This window comes from Bombus impatiens, unplaced genomic scaffold, assembly GCF_000188095.3.
Source record: "Bombus impatiens unplaced genomic scaffold, BIMP_2.2 scf_0197, whole genome shotgun sequence".
Classification (NCBI taxonomy): Eukaryota; Metazoa; Arthropoda; class Insecta; order Hymenoptera; family Apidae; genus Bombus; species Bombus impatiens.
The window spans coordinates 2,528,303-2,552,754 of record NT_176616.1 but is presented as its reverse complement, the minus strand read 5'-3'; the positions used below and the strand labels follow the sequence as shown (position 1 = coordinate 2,552,754).

The 24,452-nt window shown below is 42.9% G+C and overlaps 1 protein-coding gene across 1 annotated transcript in view; it reads right to left on the bottom strand.

Moving 5' to 3' along the window:
• LOC100745935 (discoidin domain-containing receptor 2-like) overlaps window positions 1-24,452 on the bottom strand; it is a 92,877-nt gene that overhangs the window by 46,493 nt on the left and 21,932 nt on the right. The window contains exons 3-5 of the mRNA XM_012382802.3: window positions 21,943-22,174; window positions 6,597-6,744; window positions 5,492-5,799 (exon numbers count right to left, since the gene is read on the bottom strand). Of these exons, the coding sequence (XP_012238225.1) occupies window positions 5,492-5,799; window positions 6,597-6,744; window positions 21,943-22,174 (688 nt within the window). The remainder of the gene's footprint in view (window positions 1-5,491; window positions 5,800-6,596; window positions 6,745-21,942; window positions 22,175-24,452) is intronic.

Here is a 24,452-nt window from a genome sequence, read left to right as displayed (position 1 = left end):
CTTTAAAGACGACGACGGCGACGCGACGTCTCCTTTTTGTCCCGAACGGGAGAGGCCCGCCCCTTTTGGCAACGTCGGGCAAAACGCCGCTCGTCAGGGCTTTTTTAAACGCGTGGGAGGAGAATAGCGTTTCGTATCGCAGTCTATTATCGCCCGTAGGCGGCGTGTTTCGTTGGCTGGTTCCGTCGAAGGGGAAAATGTTATTTGGATATCAAAGATGCGCCACGGGCAAAGCCCCGACACAGCCATTGTGCGAGGGGTTCCGGTTTATGAGCTTGCGAAACTACGCCGGTAGACGGGGTCACTCTGTATATAAAACCTGGCGACGCGGAAGGGAATCTGGAGGACGATCGGGTGTTCGGGTGCTTCTGTTTCCAGACTCGACCACCAAGAGGGCACCGACATGGCGGTATCAGAGGGCTGCCGCGTCAAAGAGCGTCCTCCCGTTCATAGTTTATTATACGCGCTTGTTACCGTATTCTCTCCCTCTCTTTCCCTCTCCTTCTGTCTCTCTCTTCTTCTCTGTTTCTCTTTTCTCTCATTCTTTTACAATATTCGTGATGGCCCGTGAGCATGCATATTTGCGTACGCTAGCGACCGGGATAAGTGAAGAATTTCGTACGCGTAATTTTTATCCATCCGTTTTGTCGGTCTCGCGAACACGTCACGTATCTACCGCTGCCCCCAGGTTCGTTTCAATTGCACGCGTTCCGCGGTCGAACGGCGAAAAAGCGCTTACCGTGGTCGTTCAGAGGAAGACCGCTCTCCCACGATCGCAACACGTCGAATCGGAACGCAAACGCGTTTTTCGCCCGCCGGTGTTCGCCGCCGCGCGTATTTGCGTTCCGCGGTGAACGCGCTTTTCCTGCAGGCGGGAATTTTTTTTTCTACCCTTCCCCTCTCTCTCTCTCTCTCTCTCTATTTTGTTCGTTCTCCGGTTCGCTCAGTTTGTCGATCTTCGGCATTAATTGCCTTGAAAAACGTGGGCCGTGCACGCCAGCCAAGCCCCGTCGAAATGTCCCGATGATTTTTCCTCTACCCAACCCTATCCCCACCTGTCCCACTGGTCATGGCTGAATAAAATATCGTCAGCTTTACCGTGGCCGCGCGCGTGAAATCGCTGATACCGAAAATATAGTCTCTTCCTGTGTTGGTCGGTGGTGCGCGCCTGTCGAACAGCGCGGCCCCGAGCTGCGGAGATCGAACGTTTCAATTAAACGGTGTTATTTATTCGGACAAAATGCTCCGTGTCAATGTATTCATGAGCGTGACGTCGTATGAAATTTTTAAAGTTCATCAGGCTGGTTATCGACGTTGCACACGGAGATACGCTGTTGCGAACACGAACGACCGTTGTCAGATAATCACGGTAACAATTATTGAAAATGATTTTTTGATGAGCGAGAATACGACCGATGTCCGATTAACATTGTATGATTTAGCCTTATTGATTGAAAGCCGAACATGCCAGGGGCACCCTCGGCCACCCACGCACCCTGTCGCTTACGAAATACACGAAATACCCGGAACGCTTTTATCCGAATCAAAATTCGGCCACTCCCCATTTATAGTACATACTGTTCAATAATCGTCCATGCATATTTCATCGCACGCGCTACCAAATCTTTAAATGCGCTACGCCGACGAGCAAAACAGCCGCGCGAGTTAAAGCGGATTTGCGACGAGCACCCTGTGGATTGCGTGGCCTGGCAAACGCGCTCTACCGGTGTGTTATTGCCGTTTCAAGTATTTGCGTTATCGTAGCACGGCGATGTTAACGGGAGCGAAAGTGTGTTCGCGTTTATCGTTCCGAAGAAAAAGATTACGATATTAATTGCGATGCGTTTGCTTGCGCGTTGCTTTTGCGTACGATAAATAATTTTCAGATCAAAGCCGCTATGTTATTTCAGAAAGTGGCGAAACGAGATAAATGAAACATTTTTGATTATTTATCGTTTGGCATATTATCGATTGTCTCTGGCGGGAAGTTCGTTTATAAGTTGTATATAAGGGAGAAATTTAATTACGCGAAAATAATTAATTCTATATAAGAATGTTGTACTCGTTCCATGGAACGTGATTTCATTACTGCCGCGCGAAAATGCCTTGCCATAGAAACTCGAAGATTGTATAAACGACGCTTCTTTGACTTTTTTATTCGGTTAGGAAGTGGTAAAAAGCTCCGAAGAGATATAGACGGTTTACGGGCAAAAGAGTCTTGATTGACTTTTGGCAAAAGAGATTTAGAATCGGTTAGCGAGGTGCTAGCAAAGATAGGTACCGGGGGTTTACTTTCTTTCCTTCCTTTTTCTTTCCTTCTCTCTCTCTTCGATTCTTAGGTTTCTGTTCTTTTTCTCTTCTTATTCCCTACTTTCTCGTTCCTATTATCTTTCCTATTATACTATTTCTCTCCTCCATTTTTTCTTGCTTTTCCCCCTTCTCCGTTCCTGTTCTATCTTCTCTCAAAAGACTTCGCTTATATCAGTCAGATTATCCATGATCTGCGCGGAGTTAATCCTAGATATTCATCGTCAGTTTCTCAACTTTCAAATATTTGAAACTCGGGCATGCGTAATATACAGGCACATGAAAATCAAAATTGAAAACAGATCCATTTTCCAGTAATTTGAGGAAACCAACAAAAACCAACTCGACATCGATCGAAATCAAATCATTTTGCGGAACGTGCCACAAATTGATAGTCACCTAATACGCGTTACTAATAAGCTTTTACACGTTTGAATATTTCAACAGTTACGATTTAATCCTGTCACGTTTTATCGGTTATTTTCCACCCGATTATATCTTTCTAACGTTAAAAGATACATTCGATTTGGGCAGAATACGAAGGAAGAATTTTCATTAGCGCGCACGATTTCTCGTCTCAATTTTATGTCAAACACGGTTTTAAACGTTACGAATTCTTTCTGTTTGCTAAAATCAGAACGAGATTGAAATACAAATGGAACATAGCAGGGTTAAGTACAGCTGTCTGCTCCAAATCCTCCGATTATTCTCTTCGTTATCAATAAACATTAAAGCTTTTACGACCATTGTCTTTAAGAGTTACATTATCCTTCTGGTTATCGATATACCAGTGACAAATCGCTGGGTCAGCAACGATTCGTCGAATCGGATAAATCTGCAGTTTTGATCTCTTTGTGCATGGTAATCGTGAATTTTATTCCGCGGGCGGAAATAATTCCATTGTCGGGCCGATTTCGCATTCGAGTCGCATGCGTCCGCCGCTATCGTGTCCGTATCAATGCAGAGGGTGGCGTGGAGCCGTGGGGGTTGAAAGAGAGAGGCGAGCAGATCGAGTGGCGGATGTATTTGCATTATATTATCGAACTTAACGCGGACGACGCGGAAGGGTCGCGAAATCGCAGCGAAACGGAAATTGTACAAGGGATCGAATTATTGGCCAAGCGACGAAGAATGTCACGAATAACACGAGTTCGCCAACTCATTTCCGGTTCGTCGTCACGCATTGGATTATAATCGTAACGAACGACACGCGGCAACGTTTCTTCCGCGTTCTCGAACGACCTGCGATAGCGTTCTTCTGTTCGCGCACGCGCGCGTTGGTATTAGATTTGCGAATTTACATTAATTTTACGGGACCAAAAGAGAAAAAAAAAAAAAAAAAGAAAAAGGGACAGGAGGAAGCGTCAGAATCGAGGCTCGCGTGAACACACTTTAATACCGTCCGGCATGCGTGTAATACCTCGCGTATTTTTGTAATTAACGAAGCACGGGGGAATTAAAGCGAAACTTTCCTTGACTCGAGCTCGTCTCGAATTCATGGCATTTTGAAGCGGGAATGAATTAGTAACGGTCATATCGTTACTCTGCTCTTTCCCAACGACGATCGTTCGTAACGTTGTTAGCAAACGTAACGTAGTGGAATTTTTATATACAGGCTGTCTCGCAGCATGTATGATTCATCCTGATTCAGTCGTATGCTCGGCAGTGAATATAAATGTAATAAGAGGAAACGTTCTTTATTTTTCGTTAAAAGGAATATTCGTAATGTATAATCACGTAACGGAATCATACTATCATAGTGATACCACTTTGTCATTAAGAATTATTTATTATATGGACCATAGGAAATAGGTTAAAACTCGAAAGAAGTATCGAACGACACTGGTCTTCTCACAGATCCTGTGCGGTAGATACAGATAATTTATCTGACATTTTCATGTAACAACCTAACATAATTCCTATTTATACAAGTGGATCATTTTCGTTAAATCGAATGACCGACAGAGAAGCATAAAGATTCACGATACCAACGTTGAAAGCGAAAAGGGAGCGAATTCGAGCGTTAATGCGTTCGGCTTAAAAGCATATGCTAATGAAAGCTAGATCGCCGATGATGAAAGTAAGTCGCTGGGCTGTTTAATAACAGAGATCACGTGTCCCGATTATTGCTGCTTTTAAGCAATATCGCGCGATCTAGCCAATAAGGCACGCTCCGAAGATACCCAACTACAGGAATTACCGTTTCAAATTGTATTTATATTCAGCCGGCGTCTGACTGATAAAGCGTCGAGTGGAATATTCGATCAACCGTGGGGGGATACGGAGAAGGAAGAGACGCTCCGAAACGACCAACCTAGAGCGAGCTAACGGTAAAAGGATCTCGAACAACTGTGGATGGTGAGCCTGTTGATCGTGCGCTGCTTGCGCATTCCTTACGGGGGTTACAGGAATAACGTCGCCAAAGCGAGGGTAAACGATTTCGCTTTCTGTGTGTTTACGCTGGCGACAAGGGCGTGGATACGTAATTAGACGTAAAACCTGTTCCTTCTTAATTCCCACTTTATCTTTATTTTACCGAGATCCACGATTTATAAAGGTACGGTGGAATTTTATTTCGGATCTTTTATTTCAACCATCGAATGATGTTTCCCAGCGCTTTTACGTGTGGAATTTCGTTAAAGATTCACGTCGCGCCGAGGGTCAGAGGCAACGACCTCTTCGTAATCGCGTTAAATTGCCATCTTGAAATAACTTAGAGCTAATTAAGGCAAGCAGAGAAATACTGCGAGGTATGGAAAATGTGTTAGAATAATAGATTCTTGCGGAGGTTCGCTATGTACAGTCGACGATGAGAAAAAATTTGTACAGTTCGTACAGAGTACATTATCGCAATTCTATAGAAGTTCGTAAGATTGTACAATCTAAGAGAGCAACTTATAAAAAGAATATTATACAAACTTCTGAAATTCTCCGTCATAACCACAAAACTTTGGGTGATTTAATAATGCAAAATTAAGTGATAGAAGATTGCGAATGAAACACGATGTTGTTTCTCAAATCTCTCACGCTCGATGTTACATGTATACGACATTGTACTTTAATAAAATCGTTAATTAACTAAACGACAAAGATATTCGTTTTCGATAAAACTGGCCCTAAATTTTACTATTACGCTCTGAGACGATCAACGAATGAAGAATTCAACGATCGGTAAAACACTCACCTGAACATCCTTGGTGAACTGATTGTTGCAGTAGATGTGGATGGCCGAGAACTCTCTAACCTTGTCGAATTCGAACTTGATCTCGACCGGTTGTCCACGTGTGTCGTTTCTCCATCCAACCCATCCCTGCGTGCGATCGTTATCGTAGTATCCCAGTTTGAAGTTATCAGGACCCGTCCTGCCGTCTGTCAGCTGGCCCAGTCCACGTCGTAGCTCCCCGTCCCAGTGTCCATCGTAGGTGGCATCGAAGAATTCCCATCCATTACCCCTTTTATCACCTTGCGGCATCGAATAGGATACCACGCCATCTGCGATCAGGAGGTCAAGGTGTAAAGTCACTGCTGAATGGTCATCCTCCACCTTTTAATGACTCGTGTAAAAGCTTCGACTCTGTCGGCTGACATCGTTATGATCGTATAGAAACACGATACGGGATACGTTAGGAGTTTCGACAATGCAGTGAAAGGAACAAAGATTAATGATACACAAATACGTGTATTTTAATGAATATACAATCCGTAGATATTAATTTTTTGATACCGCGTGAATGTAATTAACGGAATATGTACGATGGAAAATGATACGAGGAATAATGGACGTTTTCAATTAAACGTTGAAACTAAAAGGATATTTTATCCGAAGCAACATCGTTGGTTGATTAAGAGTTCGCTTAAACGTAGAAATTTGCAGTTTTTTTTATTGTGACAATCATTGACATATGCCCGCGTGCGTGCAAGGAAGAAAGAGAGAGACAGAGAGAGAAAGAGAGAAAGAGAGAGAGAGAGAGAGAGAGAGAGAGAGTGCAGTCGATGCAAGTCTGGCAAAATACCCGAAGGCGTTTGAATTCACAATTAATTGGACTCGCTCGCGTTGCAAACGTGCAAGACACAATAGTAGGTCTATGTTGCTTGGTGTGTACCTTTCCGTTTGGTTAAACGTTTAATTCGATGTTGGTTCATCAAAGGAAGAAAGGGATAATTGTACAAGCAAGATTCTGAAAAGCAAATTTGCGCACACGGCAATGGCATAAGGGTTAATGGACAGTCCAGTGAGTATTCTAAGCGGCGGCAAGTTCAACGAAAATTGGAGAGTGCAAACAGCTTACCGCTCCAGTAACATCCGTAGAGCTCGACCCGCATGCAAACCGTCCGCGTGTGATGGCTGTAGGGCAGAAAACGGATCTTGCTCGCCCACAGAGGCGGCTCCAGCTCGTGCTTGGACTCCAAATACGTGTTCGTGTTACCCTGTATTACCTGTAACCGTGGAAACCTTGGTTAAAGACCAGGACAATTCCGGACTTCGGCCTAACCTTTGAGTTCTGTCGTTTCAGCCTCGCGAGAGAACGTGGCATTTCCTCTCTCTCTATTTCTTTCCCCTTTCCCTCTCACCCCACTGTCCTAGATACCTTCAACTTAGATCATTAGGAACATATACGTCACTCGGGGACACTCTAACTTTGTTCAACTCTCGAACAGCATCGAGGAAAGTTTCAACGAATCGCCGGGACGATTCGTCGTTCGTACAGCAATTTCTGACTCTTGCTTGGTCAGACCTTAGGTCTTTCCGACACCTAAGCCAAAGACATTTGAACTTAACCCAAACCAAAAAGCAGCAGCACGCGTCACGGTGCGATGTTTCGCAACGGGACGTGCTTCGAACGAATGGTTCACGAGGGGAACGTTTTCGACGTGGATCCTTCCGCTTTCCCATGCGCGAACCTTTCAACGTACGTATGTGACGCGACGGCAATGGGAAAAGCTATAATCGGCGCGCGTCAATGTGTCTGCGACAAGTTCGGCCCCTCTTCTGTCCACACGGTATTCTGTCAAAGCACCTCCCTCGCTCGTGATGACATTTATATCACCGGGAAGATGCGTTTCTGCACTTCGGCACATACTGGCATACCATCGTCTGACCGTGGACATCCCGTCACAGGGCGGACACCGCGTTCCATCGCATCAGACGGGGGCTAAGGACTAATTTCATCCCACATTCCACCACGTTAGGTATGATGAGGGAGAGAGTGGGAAGCGAGCCGGGAATCGACGTGGGTTGGATCACAGAGGCACAGACAGGTCGAGGAAGAGCGATAGACGTATATAGCAAGAGAGATATAGTCCGAGGGTTTGAGTTAAACGTCCATCGCCCGCATTCTCTGATCTTCGTCAGGGAGACGAACATATTGCAGATACTCCTCTCTCTCTCTCTCTCTCTCTCTTCCCTCTATATCCTTGTATACGTTTCCACGTCTACGTCTTGGAACGTGCACATAGTGATGCAATATTGATTTCACGTTGTGGATTTATGAATAAAATAAGCGGTTTATCTGACGTTGGGAAAGGCTGGTGTGGACGGCGTGCAGAAACTCTAAGGTGGAAAAGGGGTGCAAGGTCTCTGGGGATCACGCGAAGTGGCGTTGCCCATGGCGAGTAGATAGCTACCGCCACGGAGATACTCTTGTGTATACGGTATACGTTGTACACACCTCGACACACGGATACACGTGTAGGTACACAAGGGGCGAGCGGATAAATCTACGTGGATGTGTGGACAAACCGGCAGTTTCTTGTGTGTTGCGGCCCAGCGTGCAACACAGTTGCGTGACGGAGCATTTTGCGGCTGGCACGACACATTCTGTGCACGTTTCCTATCCCTCCCACCCTTTAACATATACACGTTCCGTACCATCGGCCAGCCTCTGTCTCTTTTTGGTACGACTAAGCATCGACTTCGACTACTATTACTGCCTCTATTCCCACCGCGCTCTTCCATTCCTTTGTACCACCGGCGTCACTCCATGTATAACCGAGAGGCCGTTTCTTTCGATTTGTTTGCGCGGTTATTGAAATACCTTTTCCACCTTGTTTTTGGTCGACTGTTTGCTCTTCCTGATATTGGATTACTTGGTCCACTGTTTCTAGCGTGTTTCGAATGTTGCTGTTGATACTTTTATTTTTTGTTAGGGGAGATACCAGCATTTTAGCGAGATAAAGGCAGTTGTTAACCGATAGAATTTCTCTACGATATGTTTTCCAAGTGTCATTTTTCTTTTCTCCCTTCGCATTATAATTTGTTTGTTTGGGCTTCCCGAATTAACGTTCATTGTATTTTGAGAGAAGTAGATTTGCTCTAAAAATATCATCAAGTCGGTACAGCGGTTAACGGATTGAATTCTTCGGGAAAAAATAGTACGTTTGTTGCAAGTTTTATAATTTCAAAAAAGACCGAAACAATACCTCGTTGGAAATCCGGTCATTTATATGTAATATAAATTCAGGATTACGTAAATAAATTACAATGTACCGCATTCAATAAATATGACGTAACTTTAAGAAATATTCTATTAACCTAACCGTACCAAGAATGTTTTCTACGAGTACGACACGAATACGGGTCGTCGAATACGGAACGTGCCCGCCATACATATCGACTTTTCTTTATAAATATATAATTAAGGTTTTTCAGCGCTGGAGAGCAAGTTTTAGGCTTTTTCCACCCCGAAGCTGGTCCTAGCCGGCTTGCAGGTCATCGCTTCCTTCGAGAAACTGCCACTTGGAAAGCGCTCCCCGAGGTGAACCCTTACTTCTTGGTCGGCATATACCTTACAGAACGCAGAGTAGCAACCCACCCTTCTGTCTGGGGTCGATTCTTTCTCATTTCGGGCACCCAGGGACCCGTACCGGTAGCATGTTACACCATCACCTCTGCCGCGCTTTCCACTGGCGTAGAAGCGTAAGTTTGTTCCCTTGGAATTTAATGAGATAGCCACGTGCGAGCAGAATTTAATTTCTCGAAATGGATTCGCTAAATCTATCGCCTATGCGAACATTCGTTCTCAGAATATTCTCGACCTTTGCTTTCTTTCTTCTTGACGTCACATTGAAATTGGTAATCATAGTCATATACACGCAGTGGAACTGTATTCGTTGGAACGAAATCTTTATTTACGGTCGATTAAATAAACTCGCAAATCGAATACATTTATTTGAACTTCTATCATGCGAATCCTGGTTATACGTATGTATCGCTTGCTACGCTCGGATAAATAGAATTCTACTCTTTTCGCACCGAAATTACCACCTCGCAATTTGTAAAATTTAATCGCAAGATCTAAATTCTTTTATCGTCAAATTAATTGCTGTCACGTAAGAGAGTTTATTCAACTACTGCTAACTGGTAACTTGTGTCTTGTGAAATTTCGCTAATACCATTGGCTCGCGCGGGTTCAGACAATTGAATTCGTAAATCCAAGTTAAGTTAATCTTTGTACAATCATCGTTAATAGCTGCAAAATAAATCGTGTCTAATACCGAAAACTCTACCATTGCTTGCCATTCCACTTCCTCCTTCGTTCCACGATCGAAGTTGAAATGTCAACGAGGCAATTTATCCCGTATATATCCAGACTGTCTGCTATACGTCGTAGGTCTCGTGTGATAAACACCGAACAAAGTACGATACTTTCGCGAGGGTCGACGCCATTGAACAGATGCACGCCATTCTTCCGCGCATTAGCCTTCAGGGCGATGACTGAAAAGGGTAGATATTACTTTTCATTACCTTGGCAGCGCGAGACCTTCGAAACGCTAGACGACCTTGCAACTCTACCTGTTCGCTACTACGTTTACACAACCGAATACGTTTACAGGAAAAGAGGCAAAGCTGTGGAGACGGAGAGGGAGACGTCGCGTGCCCTTCTAATGCGATTTCCTGCTACTTTTACTTTCCCCTCTCGATGCACGAATGCGTGCGTGCGTGCATGCGTAGCACGCCAGTGCATGCGCACAGGGGTCAAGTGTTAAGCGCTGAGCAATTATAGCTGATATCGATCTGCGTTATTGTTCGGGGTTCTCCGGTTCACGAGTGTTTGCTCGTGTGATACGTATTATCTGCCACTGTTCCCTTTCGTCTGACCATTATCATCGATATAATGGAAAGCGTGCTGATAAAATGTTTGGAACAATTCCATCGTGGCATTAATATTCTTTCGTTGATTGTTTGTGAATTAAGTGTCGATTAAGCATTCCTGTTTATTTTCTATTTTTCCTCATATTTTGTATATGAAGATGATAGAGGAAGAACGTGATAAGTGAAACCTTTTGTTCTTATAAGGGAGCAATTTCAAAATTCAATATGTTATTAGATAATCATTTTTTGTTACAGGAAGACTATGTTTTTATTTGGTCTTTTGGGTTAATTATATATTTTGTCTATATTCTTGAACATTTTCAATACTAAAGAGATTAATACACGCTAGTAATCCCATTGACATTTTCATGTTAAAAGATTTACATCGTTGGACCTAACAGACTGTTCTTTACGATGCACTTTCTCTTAATTATAAAAAGGTCAACGAGAAAAAATTCTTATCGTTATCGTCTTTTCTTCCTGAGATTTTTAAATCGTGAATTAAGGAAACGGAACTGCAGAAGTTAAAAAAGTATTTGGAACAATTCAGCGTGTTTGTAACGTCGAAATGTTTTGAAACAATTTTTTTAATTATAGCAGCACTCTATGGGAACGCAGAATACGAAAAAAAAAGATAAATAAACGTTTACCACGAGTTTATTACGTATTAAGCAAGTGAAATTGTAAGGCGTATGAAGCGAGTTGATCTTGTTAATAACTCGGGGACACGAGACAATATCAGCGAAGATAGCCGTTGTTTTGTATGCCTTTCATTCATCATTCAAACACTATAAAATTACATCGTGGTCTCGTTCCGCGACTATCAAAGATGCGATGTATTTTTGAAGAAGCAAACGACGCGGAAAGTTTCTCAAGAGCGATTGTTTAGCCTCGAACGAGTTTTGTTATTGTCTCGCTACGGAATCAAGGTATCCACCTTTACCTCTTTGTTTCCAGCTATATCTATCGTATACTATATAAAGATATGTTTGTAGTAACATCGTTATTCAAGCCCTCATTTTTATGGCCAAGGAAATTGAATGTAAACATCGTATCGAGCAACCAAACGTTAATTGGAAGCCACCGAATAAAGATCATCTTTCGTTCGTGTGACGATAGAAAATAAATTCAAGATTCGGAGCACAAATACAAGAGAAATTATTGTATATACTTACTAGAAAGGGATTTAGCAAAAAGATACTGGAATAGATTTTACATGATATTCCTTTTGTTACAGAAAGGTATTTTAACATTTTTCACAAAAATTTATCATAAAAAATTTGTATGAATATATAATGTAGGTTGTACGAATTCTGATTATATCGGTAAAATTTGAAAACAGTTCGAAAACGTATGTGCAAGTTACCAGACATTTATCGCAAACTACGTTCATCGAGCAAAAATAAAAGAACGGAATGAATAATGAGCTCAAACATATAATTAGTATGAAAGATGATCTCGCTGAATATTGTGATTTATTTATATAGCGAATAATTGATTATTCAAACTTGCAATGAATATCGTGTAACTTCAGGTTTGTTCGAAATTTTACCGATATAGTCTTGATAATCGCGTCTCGTTACAGTACTAACGAGATTTCAATATGTTTCCTACAACACGTGCAATATATATTCATAAAAAATATCTATAAGCGTTCAAACGCTTTAAAATGTAACACGGCAAAAACTGAGGTTTTAACATCCATTTTGTTTCATTTGAATTGCAAAATATTGAGAATGACGAGAATATCATAACTTGCTCGTGAGAATATTAACAACGACGAATCAAAAGTAGAAATGGATTTCGCTGAATCGAGATACTCGAAACTCCTGTGTCGTCGAGACACTCGCGGCTCTTTGAAAATCGTTTAGCTTCATAGGTTTGGACGAGCTGTCGATCGAAAGTTAGCAACTTTGATTCCGTTTATATGGATGGGAAGCAACGTACGGGAAAACGCTAAAGAGATCGCTTATCCCCGAAGAGATGCTTGGAGGAAAAATTCGGTGAGCCAGGCGTTCCAACGTCCTCCACTTAAGATACGCGATTTTCAAGTACCTATAACTTATGCCCATGACCGTTTTTGCCTATCGAGCCGGCGTATAAAAGAAATTTATTGCATCGGAGCGTGTACGTCGCGTACCATGGACGAGCGTTTCCGTGAACCGCTACACTCGCGATGTTATTGGATTTTCGGTTCTCGATAGAACGATATTTTTACGAGAACGTTTTACTTATTTGCCTCCCACCGCTACTCGTAACTATATATCTGCAGATCCAGCTGATTACCTTTTACACGAATGCAAACATCGTATTCGTGGTAAATCGACGAGTTAAATCGACGAACGCTGCTCCACAAGGAATTTCGTACAATTTGACGGTTCGAATACGTAATCCAATATGCGATGTATCATATCACCTGTTCGCTAGGAGTGTGACATATTTCAAAAATCCTCAACTTCCACATATCTGTTACAATTAAATCTGTTAAAGCGAGATATTAAGTGGGATGACAATGTCGTCATTTCACCGAATCAAGTTAATGCTATTTGTCGAACGCTATTGAATAACACGAATGAGAAACTGGCTTTAGAAAACTATCGGGGGAATTATAAAAGAAAGCAAACTTTTCCACCGCGAATTGCTCGAGTAATTCAGATATTTCAAAATCTTTGTTCCAAACTTTTCGAAAAATTTGCTTTTCTTAATCGTATTACTCTTGCCGCAAACCGCAGGCCATTGAGATATTTTCCCTCGAGTATTCGACAATTGTAAAATTTCAGCGTGTAAAATCGCACAGATGTTTAATTTTCGGAAACGTTGGCAAGTTTTTTGGTAGACTCTGAAAATACACGTACCTATACATACACGAGCACGGTTGCACGGTTCGCTCATCGCAGGAAATTTCGCGTTTCGCATCCCCGCCGCGTAGACCGGTGGTGGTTAAACTTTCGAGTCTGTCCGTGGTTCGATATCCATCCTGGTGGTATCTCCGGCAACGGGCGAAGATCTGGTTTCCGTCGAAGCGCGCCTCGCTTCATCCGGCCCATTAGAAACAGTTATGGTACCGGTTAGAATAACAATCGGCCGTGATAAAGCTTCGACCGCGCGTATTCCGTGACGCGGCCGAATTATCACGCGGACAACATTTCGCTAATGTTCCCGGCTTCCTGTGCGTGCGACATTATAACTAACATTACACACCGGCCGCAATATCGCGTCGACCTGTCACCCTTATTTTTTCCACCACCCCATCGCGCGCCATTTACCATTTACGTATGTACGTGTGAGCGTGTATGCGTGTGTGTGCGTGCGTTTGCGTGCGTACGAGCGCGTGATTTACGTGGAATCGTGGCTTAGCCAGGTTCCAGGACTGGGAACCAACGCAACGTTGCTTGCGTGTCGACACGCAGGCATTCGTCTCCTCACGCACCCTCCTTCGCCCCTCTATACTTATCCCTTTCCGTAATTATCGGATTTCCACACGGAATTCCCGCGTCACGGGTCGAGGTACACACGAAGAAAAGCTGACAGTTCGAGCTGGTTGTTCGCGTGACACGATAATGACGAATTGAACGATCGGCGTATAGGGTGCTTTCAGCCTGCTGATACACCTGAGCAGCTGGTTATTCTTCGTGAAAAAATTATAGGGATAGAAGGAAGAAAGGTTTCCCGTTTGAGGCTCCGTTTTGAAGAAAATCAGGGTTGCAAGTTTGCGGCTATACGTGTACTTGGCTCTCTTTAAGCCGAATAGGGGTGGTAGTACGATAAGCAAAGTTACTTTATAGACAAGAATATGAAATGTAAGATAGAATTCGTTTATTTCGTAGGCTTTGTTCTCTAGAAAATTAAATTCCGTATAGATGTCATCGGTATATCGTCAGAAGTTACACTGGAGATATTTCGTCGTCCATTGTCCAACATTAAGTGCACGTGCACTCACGAAATTCTGAATATTTTTGATTAATAATATGATATTTATAATTATCAACTATATCGTCTATCTCCAGACACTCCGTATACGCGAACGGCGCACGCTATCTCGCTTAACGACGAGCGTTTCGCGCGACAAGTCGACGAACTCGTTGATTTTACGAAGCGACGTTCGACGGTGAAACGAGTCGAGGAAATGACTCGCGTGACGCGTCAGTTTTAACCATCACCGGCTGTCGTTGGACGTGGTTGTCCGTGTTGTTCACCATGTTACTGGCTACCATCGCGTTTTTCTTCTTCGGTACTTTTCCCTTCTAACTGATGGAAATTAAACGTGGTCGAACAGAGCGCAACTTTTCGTATAAATTGTCGAGCAAAGATAGATAGATGGCTGCGCACGCGACGCTTCTCCCTCGCGCGCGTGCAACCTTTGTATCGGTGCAACGTGCGTGGAACTCCGTGATTAAGTGACGTTTCGAGATTCTACGCGGCGAGTTTGTCATAGTAAAATCGCGAGCTAGAGGACGTTCGTGAAAGAGAAAATGTTAACGGTGGATTGTGGGTGGTGGACGATGGGAGAAGGGGCAGGCGAACGACAGCGTCCCTCCAGTGTCGAGGGTCACTGGACTCTACCGAGAAGCATGATTAAGGGTCGTTTTAAAGCTGCCGTACACGGGGATACACGGCCGCCTCCTTTGAGAGCGAAACCGGGTCACTCTGATTAATTGAAGTTTTTGCGAAAACCGGCCGATCTTGCCTGCCCCGATCCTTTCTCTATTTTCGTCCCATTAAAATACGGGTAATTAATGCCGTGACATCCCTCTGTGGGCCGACGTTACGCAACCGTATCGTCCCGCTGGGAGCTCTCGATAAAAAGATACAGAGTGTTTCGAAAGGTTAATTTTGACGAAGGTTGAAAAGAAAATGGTTTTCAGGGGATTATGTATCAGAATGGTTTGGCCAGGCGTTATAGGAATTTAATCTTTCCGATATCGAAGACGAGCGCGATCGTTCGATTGCAAATGTTTACGGATTCGCGAAAGGAAAATTGAAATCAAACAAATCGTCTTCTTCTTCGAAAGTTCTTTCATTTACGATAATGTAGTCCTTCAGACACCGAAATAGCGTTCGAGGGACTTTATATTGGCTTTTCAGGAATTTTTAGAAATTACATTTTTAATACCTTCGAAGCCTATCTTCCATTCTATTTTCGTATTGTCAAGAGCTTTACATGGCTTCGTAAATAAAAATCGCGCGATGTGAAATCCGGTGACTTAGGAGGTCGAGCAAAATTATATCGCTGATCGTGACCGATTTAACGTTAAGGTAAACGAACATTAAGAAAACCAGTTACATTTCTTGCAAAGTGTGACGAGGCGCGCGTTGAGCTACGAGCCTCGCTCGAAATTAATATTTGAATAAGAAAACGAGTTTTTAGAAATTGAAGAGTTTTTCATTTTACTCGCTTCTAGCGTCCTGCTATAACTCTCGAATAAATCATTTTTCAACACGAACATACTTTCTAAATGTGTGGTAAGAATTTTGTACGAGTCAGTTGGAAGGCCCTTTATTCCACGAACCACTCTATAAAACACTGAACGGTACTTTTTATATCGTCTAGCAGGGTTTTGCATATTCGTGTGGCGGCATGGAATTTTTTTGCAGACGCGGGACGGCCGGTTATCAAAAGATGTAATCCCGGTTTAACAGCTTACGTTGCACTAAATAAAATAACGAGGCAGAATGGCGGTCGTAGAAAAAGGAAGACAGAAAGTGGAACGGGAAGTACGTCAGTGCTTATTAAAAACTATCGCAATGGAGGAAAGGCAAAAAGTAGAACGATTCTAGGGGCTTCGAGTATCGGTGGAACGCCTATTTTTCTATTTTTCCATATGTTCTCTGCCATTTTTCCTTGGTCGTTCTTGTTGGTCTTTTCGTACGAGAAAAGAGAACGACGTTCGCGAGGGGCGTGACACGTCGATTAAAACGGGAACACGCGGAGTAGCGCGTCGATAATCCGACAATCAGCCGCGAGAACGCTTCGTGTCGTTGAAATAAATCTCGACACGTCGCGTTTATCAGTTTCGGATCGTTGCTCGTGGCACGAGTGGCTGAATGGGGAAGAATGTTTCCTTTTATCGCGAAATCATCGTTTCGTTCGCGGCATCCGAATGAAACCTTTGCCAAGAAGAAACCAAAACTAGTGGCCGAACTGGGGTTGAATATAAACTTTAAACGAATCGAAAGATAATTCTGGAAAATTACAGCGACTTCTTGTCGCCAACAGTGGAATTTGAATTATTAAAAGCGGACTAGCTGTTACTTGGATCATTAAACGCAATAAGTGGAACGAAACTTATACTTATTCGTTTTACACAAAGATACTAACTTCTCGTCAATTCCATTAATTACGAGTAACCGAACGAGTAAAAGTGGATAAAATCTCGCTAGAGACCGCTACAAACTCGCTATTATTTCAATTATCAAACGCGATAGATACATTGAAACTCGCCAAAAGAAATTTCCAACTGTTTACCATCCTTTCTAATTAAAAACTAATCATTTCCTTCCATTTACAAAAAGTATCGCGAGAATTGTTATAGAATCGACAAAAGTCTCGGCCATTTGAAAACGCCATTTAATTATTCCGCTGACTAGGATGCAGCGCAGCCGTTCGTTATCAAATATGAGGACCAGAGAAAAGCAGGCCTCCTTCTTGCCCCAGAACGAGAACGTGCACTCGCATTCGCGGTACTGGCAGAAGGGAGAAGCTTGTTGGCGCCTGCAGCCTTAATTACCTCTGGCGGTCTTTTGAAGCAACACCGCTACCGTCTTTGGCTCGGTGACAATTATTATTACGCGGTACAACTTGCACGGCCGCGTACGCAAACAGCTACGAGGACATTCTTGCCTGCTTTCCCCGCTCTGGTGGTAACCTATACGCGCGGTACGAAACACGGATGGCACCCGGCTGCCTTGAAAACTTGAGGCTTCCGTGCCATAGCGAGGCGCACGGTATTCGAGAGCACTCTTTTCTCTCCCTTCTATGGATAATTTCGTGGAAATATCCGAGAAATTCCGACGAGTTAAGCGTACACGTTGATGTCGTGGAAACCATGGCCAAAAAATGAAGAAATTCGGCTTTCGTCGACGAGGAAGGTTCGTCGTGAGTCCGCAAGTAATTAAGGAATCTGCTGGTCCGCTTTCACGGTTAGGAGGATACGTCTCAAAAGATTACGTTTCTGGTCAAGGTTTCTCTTATTCCACGCAAATACCAACCTCTCATTTTCTATAAAATGCATATGTGGTAACTGGATTGTGGATTTTTATGCAAATGCGCGTACTACGCAAAATATATAATATATTCAAAGTGCAGTGCTCTAGATATATACAGGGTGGTTGGTAACTGGTGGTATAAACGGAAAGGGGGTGATTCTACGCGAAAAAAGAAGTCGAAAATTTTTTTTTTTAATTTTTCCATCGAGACAACGATCTACAGTGAGATCCGTTATAACGTACCGCACGCGAAAATTCAAAGTCGATTTTCTCGAAAACAAAGCCCCAAACGAAAAATTTTTATTCTATATTTTCGACTTCTTTTCTCGCGTAGAATCACCCCCTTTCCGCTTGTACCATCAGTTACCAACCACCCTGTATAATAATATATTCAGTAGATAAAATGAATTTTTGTCCACGTTTCACTTTTTTTTTTACCGTATGTAGAAAGTATGGCTGTATTTAAAATAATATTCGCAGAAATATCAAATATCCGCAGCGTGGTTATAACACCCTTGTGTATCGCTTCACCCGGCCAAGTCATCCAGCGTCCGTTTTACTTTTGCTCTTTCTTTCGCTTCATCCAAAACGCGTTAAGTAGAGTTTCCCTTTGCAACGACGCGAAACTACAAGTGTGGCTCGACGAGCGTGTCAGAGAAGAAGATCCGAAAGTTGTCAGCGTTGGAAAAAGCGATGAATAATGGCGGAGTACTTTGTATTTAGAAAAACTACGCGAACCTATGCGTCAACTTAATAAATCGTCGTTTATTTGCTTCAAACGCGCACGATCTTCGTCGCAAAAGGAAACCGTTCAATCATCAAGATGTTATTCGATTTTCAGATGTTCAGCCGGTTGTAATCGTCCAATTTACAAGCACGAGGATGGACTTCGTTACACCGACGAAGATCCCGCTGGAGACCGATAATTGGGACAGCCTGGTCGCGAATCAGTGAATAATCATGAGTCTGAAGATGGAAGTTGGTCTTTGCATGAAATCATAAGGTTGAACACGTGACGGGGAAGGCGTCGCCCTGAGAAGCCGAGAGCCAACTTGTGCAGTCTGTTGGTGTTGCTACATTAGCGCCGGCGCAAGTGGTCCATCAATATTAATAAGGCAGTAACTGGACAGCGGATGTATAGAGATGGCCGATCGGATAACCGATTTACCGAAAAGAGAGAGAAAGACAGGAGGTTCGCGATTGGTCGGCCTTCGGGAAAATTTACAGTTCTATTTTGCATGCTGGCTACGAGGGCAGAATTTTTCTCCCTCGGAACGTGAAAGTTCGACGACAGCGACGACTACGACTACGACGACGACGGCGACGACGACGGGATGATTAATCCTGTGACGCCTAGTAGCCAGGGATTTGCATTTAATGACGATATCTGCCGGCGAGTAATTCGATATCCTGATTCGAGAATTTCTTTGAGCCTCGATGCTGTTGATAGCTTTGGTAAATCGCAGTTTCGCCTACACAGTCCGCCGTGTCTTTGAACCTTTTTCACCTTCTTGAAAATATCCGATCGGATTAACGTGCCGTAGTTTTGTTGGAAACTATAACCGTTAGAAAAGCGAACGTTTCAGGATAGGCTATAAATCACGAAGCGGAATACTCGGTGTACGTGCAACGTTCAACGCTAATTTCTATCGGTTCGGTAGTGTAGGAACGATGGTTCAAGCGTGCCCCGAGAGTAGTCTGGCGATCGTTATCGGCGTCGAAATTAGTCTTTACACGAAATCACGAAGTGGAACACGCGACGTGAAACCATCGTGGTTCGCAGACGAGACCGCCGGTCCCTTGGCACGTTCGATTCTTGGCTCGCCTCGGTCCATCAATATTAATAAGATCCCAAAGACCGGACAGCAGAGATACCAAGACGATCGAGAGACCAGGCAATTTGACCTGCCGAGCTTTTTCATTCCGCCTTTCGTTGGCAGCGTATCGTTGGTAGCGTCGTAAAACGAAGCGAGAACCCCATTCGTGCATTAATGACCGTCACGTCAGTTGGAAATCGCGCCCTGGAGGGACACACCGTGTTTAAAGTGTCGTAATAGCCATACCGACGAAGTCCATAAACACTGGACGAACCAAAGGACGATAAGTTTGGTAAAAACGTATCGTGTCGCCCTTGGCGAACTCCTTACGAGTCTCTTATTGCTAGTCTGCACGTTGCTTCTACTTTAAACCGGTACTTGTTGAAACAGCCCCGGTATATTCTCTGTCGTGCTATTCCCGCCGTTTCAAGTGCTCTTAATTCTTCGATAAGTTCCTTAGTTGCACGCTTAATCTAGTTTGAAATTTATTGGGACATTGACAGGTTTATTCGAGGCGCGATCGGTTCATTGGCAGGATGTTAAAACGTTCGAGGATTCTCATGCTATTTGTACGCAATCTTTTTGTTCGAACTCTTTCGATTTACGCTTTGATATATAGGCGGTGTTTTGACAACGGTACCTAATCAAGTACCTCGAGTACCTAAATACCTTCTTTGTTTCTCGTAATGCTATAAAATATTTCAGATACTATTTGTATAGAAAAATGTACAATACAAGATGAATTGAGCGTTTGGAGATTATATCGATATTTTTTCAGAAATAGTCCATCGGGTGTTTCGTCATGACGGTAGAAAAATTGAAAGAAACGATTATTGAAACTTGTGATTAACGAAATTGAAAGCATACGGGTCGTGTGTAATGCGTATTTTCCGATATTATTGAAAACGTTAAAGCTGTATAATGCTACAGAAAATTAAAGTGTAAAACTTGTATCATGGAGATAAAAAACGTATAACGAAAGAAGAGAGGCAAGCTTTTATTCGTTTGAATATTTTATAAAAAATAAAGGAACCATACAAATGCCTGAAAATCGTTGTAAATCCATCAAATTTCTACGAGACGTTATTAATTGATCATTTCGACCAGTAGTTCTAACGGCAAATGTTAAAGATTCAACGGAACTCGAGCATTAATCTAACATTTTGCCAGGGAAAAATCCAAGATCCGCAGCCTCTCGAAAAGTTCTGTATAATTCAGAAGCCGCTGGCGAAACTCAGGAACACAAAGACCGCAGGGCTCCGGCTTCGGTACGGGCCTCGACAAAGTGGCACATCGTCGGTACGAAATTAGCTTACGGATTCGCGATAAGCTGCTTACGTTTCGAGCGGGATAATCCTTCCCGTTGGTCTTCGATTCTTGATCATAGGCCGGAGCGCTCGGAGCTTGCGCGTTCTACTCGCCCGGCGCGCGCTTCTGCGCTTCAAGAGCACAACCAGGAATAACAATCACGCCGCTTTAATCGTCACGGAATTATTATTTCAGGCCAATGACCAGCCTGCCAATTCGGTTTCGACTATTACGAACGCAGCTGCTGCCGATCGACGGCGAGCAGATGCGCGAATCGTTCATAAATCACGATATCGTAAGCTGTTTTTATCAATCTCGCGGCTGCGCGTGCACTTTCGCTGGCGACCCTTTGGCTTCTTTGAAACGCTACAACGATCGGTGCCATTGATCGTGACGCTCGTTAACAGAAGGCAAAACATATCCCGAAATTGAAACGTTAGATAATCTCGTTAAAACGTATTAACAGAGACAGGGATGTTAAATTAATATTTTCAACGTTACGAACAATTTTTGGTTTCGTTTGGAAAGTTACTCGTTTCGAATATAAAGACAACAAAGGCATTTTAATCGCTTCATCCTTTTCCGTATCTCATCGTACGCTTGATACCTTCGTGGTAAAATATCGTGTACTCTTTTAGAGATCTTTCGGTCTCTGAGTTGATTATTTCATTACGCCTTCCGATCTTCCGACGTAATTCGTTTATATTATGTCGCAGAAAAACCTATAAAGGTAGTATCGTATATATGTAATCGGTAAATTGCGTGGATCGGAACAAATCGAAACGATAAAATTACTTTATGTCAGTACCTAACCGTTTCTACGAATGATACAATGCCTATTACCATAACATTGAATCGAATGGAAGAAATAATCGAACGTATGAATTAATATCGTGCAACGAAAGCAATTACGCATAATACGTAAGTACTCGATTAACGTTCAATTATAATATTTTTGTACGAAGCGAAGCATCGTACGACAAAAAGTTATTTTATCACTGCGATTTATGTTTAATCGCGGAATCTTCCGCAACGCGTTTATACAGCGAATTACAACTCATCTTACGTATATTCAGTTAGTCTTGAAACTTAAATAGCATGATCGACTAGATTTGTGATAAGTCCGAGAAAGTCTGAGAGGTATATCGAAACTAGATGACTTCGTGTCAGTAAATTAGTTAATGGAGCTCCGGAAGAGATAAGGGCACTCACCTCTTTTCCTTTGATATCTCTGTATCGAACCCACTTGCCCAGACGCGGTCGCCAGTACTCGAGCAGATACGCCTCTGCATACTCAACACCGAGACCGTTGCCGAAGCGACCTTGCGTAGCGGTAGCCGTGATCAAGTGAACCGTATGAAGGTCGATCTCTAACCATTCTCGGGCTTCTTGGGTGATCTGATTTTTCGGACACCAAGCGCCACCCAGATTCTCCACTTTTAATCTGAAACAGATGGTTAAACGTCGAAGGTTATTATCCTTTCGAACTCGAGGAGTTTTGCTTCCTTAACACTAGAATCTACTATCAGAGTGGTAACAATTAATTTGTAATTTCTCCGATATAAATTTTATGAGTTTTTTTTTTTATATAGAAATCTTCAAGAATTTCTATGATTTATTTTTAACTACGAAACAAGGCTCGTTTTGCGCTCGGAATGTATTTCTTGTACACCTTTCGTTTAGATTTCTCTTGATACGAGTATCGTACTTCAATCATTGATAGTTCTAAAGTTAATAATTGGAACAATTTATCGACTATTTCTTATTTGTCATTTCTCGTTGCACGAACTAGCGAGCTTGTTGTTGTGAGAGAATCGACAGAAGCCTGATATTCGTAAATCAACGCGAAAGTAAAGAGAGAAAAGGTTAAAGGGAACGCAATCGAGAGGGTTGTAACTCCAGGCACGCTCGAAGAAGTTTTCAAGCATCGGGGTAATCAGACACAACATTCTTGGGAGATTCCGTGAACTTCGACGTTTCTGCCCTCGAACGTTCGCGAGGATCGGCTATTTTTCACCTCGTCTTTCAATACTAAGGCGAACGTAACGAATTAATTAAACGTGAAGATACCCGGCGACCCACCATCTCCTTCTCAATCCAGCCGGTTAGCCGGGATTTTCAAACTAAATTCCGATATCGTAATACGATGGCTCGTTCATCGGCAACTTTTAATACTTTCATTATTCCAATAATAAATTTGAGCACCCTACAGCGGCAACTTCTTAGACTCGGGCTTACTCTTGCTCGATCTTGCACATTAAATACACTCTCGAAGTAACGAGGAGAAAGAAGAAGTAGGAGAAAAAAAAAATAAGAAAAAAGAAAGGAAAAACACGAGTTTAACTACTTAATGGGATCCAGCACGAGCAGATAGCCCGGGAGAAGTATAAGTGATACTTGGAAACTTTCAAAATCATCTTTGTCACGTGAACCCTTAGCGCGCTTTAACCACGACAAAGACGTACCATGTTTCCTCCATAAAGCAATGTAGCAAATAGTTTTCTCCGGCATAGAAGGGAGCTTCCTTTCTCACGAAAATTACAACGTTTCGAGAAACTTTGAGATTCTCAGGTTGGTTTCCTACCCCTGCTATCCCAGACCAAACAATTTCAATCGTCATTAAAAAAGAAACAGCGACACGAGCGCTGCGAGGCTCATTTGAAATTAAAAACGAGTAGAATAATCATAACGCTGTAAAATCTTCGTACCCTCGCGAAACTTCACCGCCCGTGGGACCGGGTGCCCCAACTTCCACCCTCTAGGATTAACGTATTTCTCTCGTTTTCCCCCTTTACGCTTATTACGAATAATTAATAGTAAAGAAAAAAGAACGGTGAAAAGTAAACAACGAAATTGCGTTGTTGGACGAAAGAATCTTGCGCGGAATACTCGAATCCCATTTGCATAAAACATAGAACGTTTTGCACGCGTTTCTCCTTCTTTCTTCCGCATTTCCTGCAAATTTCATTTCCAGTTTTTAACGAGAATTAGTCTATGAAATTAGACTCGAATCGGACTATGTTGGCTGACTTGAACTATCTTAAGATGTTCGCTTTCACAAATTTTGTAGTCACTTCACGATATCGTGCATTCTTTTTAACCTCTTGCACGAAACAAGCGAGAAACAAAGAAAATTATAATTTCGATCAATCATTTAACTTACTACGCATATTTCTTACCAAAAGCCATAAACCTGAAAAGAAGAAACACGAAATATTTTGAAATATCCGAGACATTTCTGAACACTCGCCAATTACGAAACCCGTTCAACTGTTTCGTTATTCATGGCTAAAGCCATTTTCCTCAAAACTTTTAACACGCAGTTCTCGCTCGCATCCAGTACCGCGATCAAATATAAATTATTCACAAGCCAGCGTCAGGATAATAAAAATTGTAGCTCGCCAAATTGAAAGATGAACGTGAAACCGTAGAAGCTCGCATTATGTGTCCAAATGACGATCCTTAAAAAGAAAGAAGCCGAAGGCTCGAGGTTGTCGAGGAGAGACACAGCGATATCTCTGGACAGCTCGATCCATCCTGACGCGTATACACACAGGTGATCTCGATCGAAGGTGCAAGCTGGCCATTTAATACGTGCAAGCTGTAGAGCCGAGAGATCGGCGCGGTTCGGTTTTAATCTTTCCGGGGGTCGAAAGCAAGGCGCGGAGAGGCTGGCCGTAGTCGGCATGAATAAAAGATGAGGCGCGAAGCGCCTTCCCTAA